We start from the raw sequence: 2709 nt of genomic DNA on the forward strand, positions 1-2709 counted from the left end.
CACACACACACACACACACACACACACACACACACACTACGAGAAGGTTAACAGGCACACACCGAAACTACACACACTAATAACACAGCACGAACAAATAGGGTTCAGTAGTTACTTTCCCACGCAATGTAAAAAAATGAATCTGTGACTCCACATTTAAAACCAGTACATTTAAACATTTACAATCACGACATAATAAGACAAGACAGGAAAAACGTACGTTAAATCTTTACAAAAGCTATCAATCATCATCCTAAATCAAAGAACGTATAGAAGACACTCCAGTATGTGGTTATAAAATGTAACAACAACAAGAAAACCTACATAAGCCGACATGAAACCCTGTATGTGCATATTTCATCTGCACCACTAGATGGGGGGAATTCCTACATTTACTGGGGCCTTTAATGTATGTTGATTACATCAACATTCCCCATGAAAGTGCAAGGCAAATCGACCTAAATTGCAGTTCATTTAAATGCTAATAATAATAATAATAGAAGGTGTTGTGATGACTCTGACAGGTTGTCTGGTCTGGTTTGAACTGGTTACCTGACACTTGTAGCAGCATTCTCCGAAGGCGCACTGAGCTCCAGGCTTCAGCTTACAGGTCTGGTACTCACAGCAGGGGTCGTCCTCACACTCCTGCACACACACACACACACACACACACACACACACACACACACATGTAAATGTAACTGTACGGCTGTATTCAAAACCGCATACTATACTACTTAGGGCTGACCTCCAAAAGTCGACGATTCGACGATTCGATTCGGAGGGGTCTGATTCGACTATGAACCTCGTAGTCGAATCTAACCAAGACCATACCATTCTGACTATATGGGGGTGCCCACGGCTGCTGAGCATAAATCGTTACATAGATAATGTCTTTTTTTCGTTATAAAAAGACTATTTTGATACAAAATTCTGCCTACTTTCTGTTAAATAAAGAGTTTATCAAAAAATTATGTGTGCCGTTAAACGGTAGTCTGAGGGCTTCAGACTACGTATTAATAAAATTCAACCCCCCACCCCTGCAGGTGCACATTTTAAATGAGCGGAGTTTTTTTTTTTTTTTTTCTTCAAAAAAATGAGGCGGAGTAGTGAGCACATAGTTCCGTCAAAGGTCACGGTAAAACTCAGAAGTCACTGCAGAAAGACGAGAGGCAGAGCAGCCAAAGTTTAAAATCAAGGAAGTCTGACAGTCTAATCTTTTTGGTCAAACATTTATCAAGCATTACCTGACAGAACAGCAAAACATTGTGAGGATACATCTGACTGTTGACCGAGTTACATTCAAACGAACCTGCTTTTTCTATCTGACGGAAAATAAATAAACTCCACCGGTGATTTTTTTTTCGATGGACAAGCTGTGTTTACCGTTTCAAAGTGTCAATAGTTTTGATGGGTAGACAGTATGAATTAGTCCCCTACACATCCTAAAGTTTGAACATGTCAGAGTTTTTTCAGAAGCGAACTTAGTTTTTTTTTTTTTTTTCCTCGACTATCCGAGTTGTCATGAACGCACACCATTCAGTGTCGGGCGTCACAGGACAGTGTAAATCTCGTCCCTCTGCAGCCTGTCTTTGTCCTCTTATCTGCCAAGTGCCGCGGTCACACTGTGTGGTACAGGATTGTTTAAACGTAATAGTACGGATTGTCGAGTCCTTCTGACCCTCCGTTTTGTTTGGATACTACATGTTTTTAAAAATAACCGGTTTATCATGCTTCTGTGTTCCGCAGGACTCACCCGCTATCTCTTTCAAAAACCACGAAAACAAAAATTGGAAAAGGTAAAGGGATGAGGGATGACTGACGACGAGTCCGACGCGAGCAAAAGAAACTAAAAAATTGGAAAAAGGAGCGTTGTCCAGGGCAACGTAACATAAACGCATACCCTGGCTCACAAGAGGCTTTTTTTTTTGTGTTTTTTTTTTTTTTTATTTTTTTCTACTAAAGAATCAAAAGCCCAAAAGGTTTTTTGTGGAAAATAAATAAAGGGATTTTGTTTTTACCTTACCTACCATATTTTTGGGGTGTTTTTGCTCTTTTGTTTGAAACAGAAAAAGTCGCAAATTTGCTGCAAGGATGTCTAAAAAAAAAAAAAAAAAAAAAAAAAAAAAAAAAAAAGGTTCGAACATCAGATCGACTAATAGGCAAAATCTGACGAATCAGATTTCGACTATGAAAATCCTCTGTCGAAAACAGCCAAAATACTACTAAAGTACACCATACTGATTTTGGCCAATATGCAGTATGTAGTATGCAAACAAAAGCAAAATCCAGCAGTATTCAGGGAGCGTGAAAAATTCCCCGATAGTCGTAAAACTGATATAGGGAAATAACTCCACCATCTGACCAGTCTAGTTTGCGTACTGTATCCTCCCCTAAACAATGTGGCAATCGACGCTCCCTGCCTACAGAGGGTGACTAACCATAACCCAAAACGGGTTATGAGTAGTTAAGTAATCTTTTTCCGGGTACCGTAACCGATAGTTTTAATATAATAAAACTTAATGCAGACTGATGTGTTGATTGTAAAACTTGTATTTCTTGATGTAAATGTGGTGGTTTGTGGCCATTAGGACTCCAGAGCCCCGAGGCAGCGACTGCTCCTTCTGTCCAATACACACAGGAAGCTTCTCTTTTGTACATTCACAATAACTAATGCTACGGAGACAGCTGTTTAGATTTCATCAATGA

The 2709-nt window shown here is 39.5% G+C and overlaps 1 protein-coding gene across 1 annotated transcript in view; it reads right to left on the reverse strand.

Moving 5' to 3' along the window:
- The window catches only part of adam9a (ADAM metallopeptidase domain 9a), a 64880-nt gene that overhangs the window by 4802 nt on the left and 57369 nt on the right, over positions 1 to 2709 (reverse strand). Inside the window, exon 13 of the mRNA XM_085787992.1 lies at positions 553 to 645. Coding sequence (XP_085644118.1) covers positions 553 to 645 — 93 coding nt within the window. The remainder of the gene's footprint in view (positions 1 to 552; positions 646 to 2709) is intronic.

This window comes from Trachurus japonicus, chromosome 9 (genome assembly GCF_045865225.1).
Source record: "Trachurus japonicus isolate A0001 chromosome 9, Traja_1.0".
NCBI classification, from domain to species: domain Eukaryota; kingdom Metazoa; phylum Chordata; class Actinopteri; order Carangiformes; family Carangidae; genus Trachurus; species Trachurus japonicus.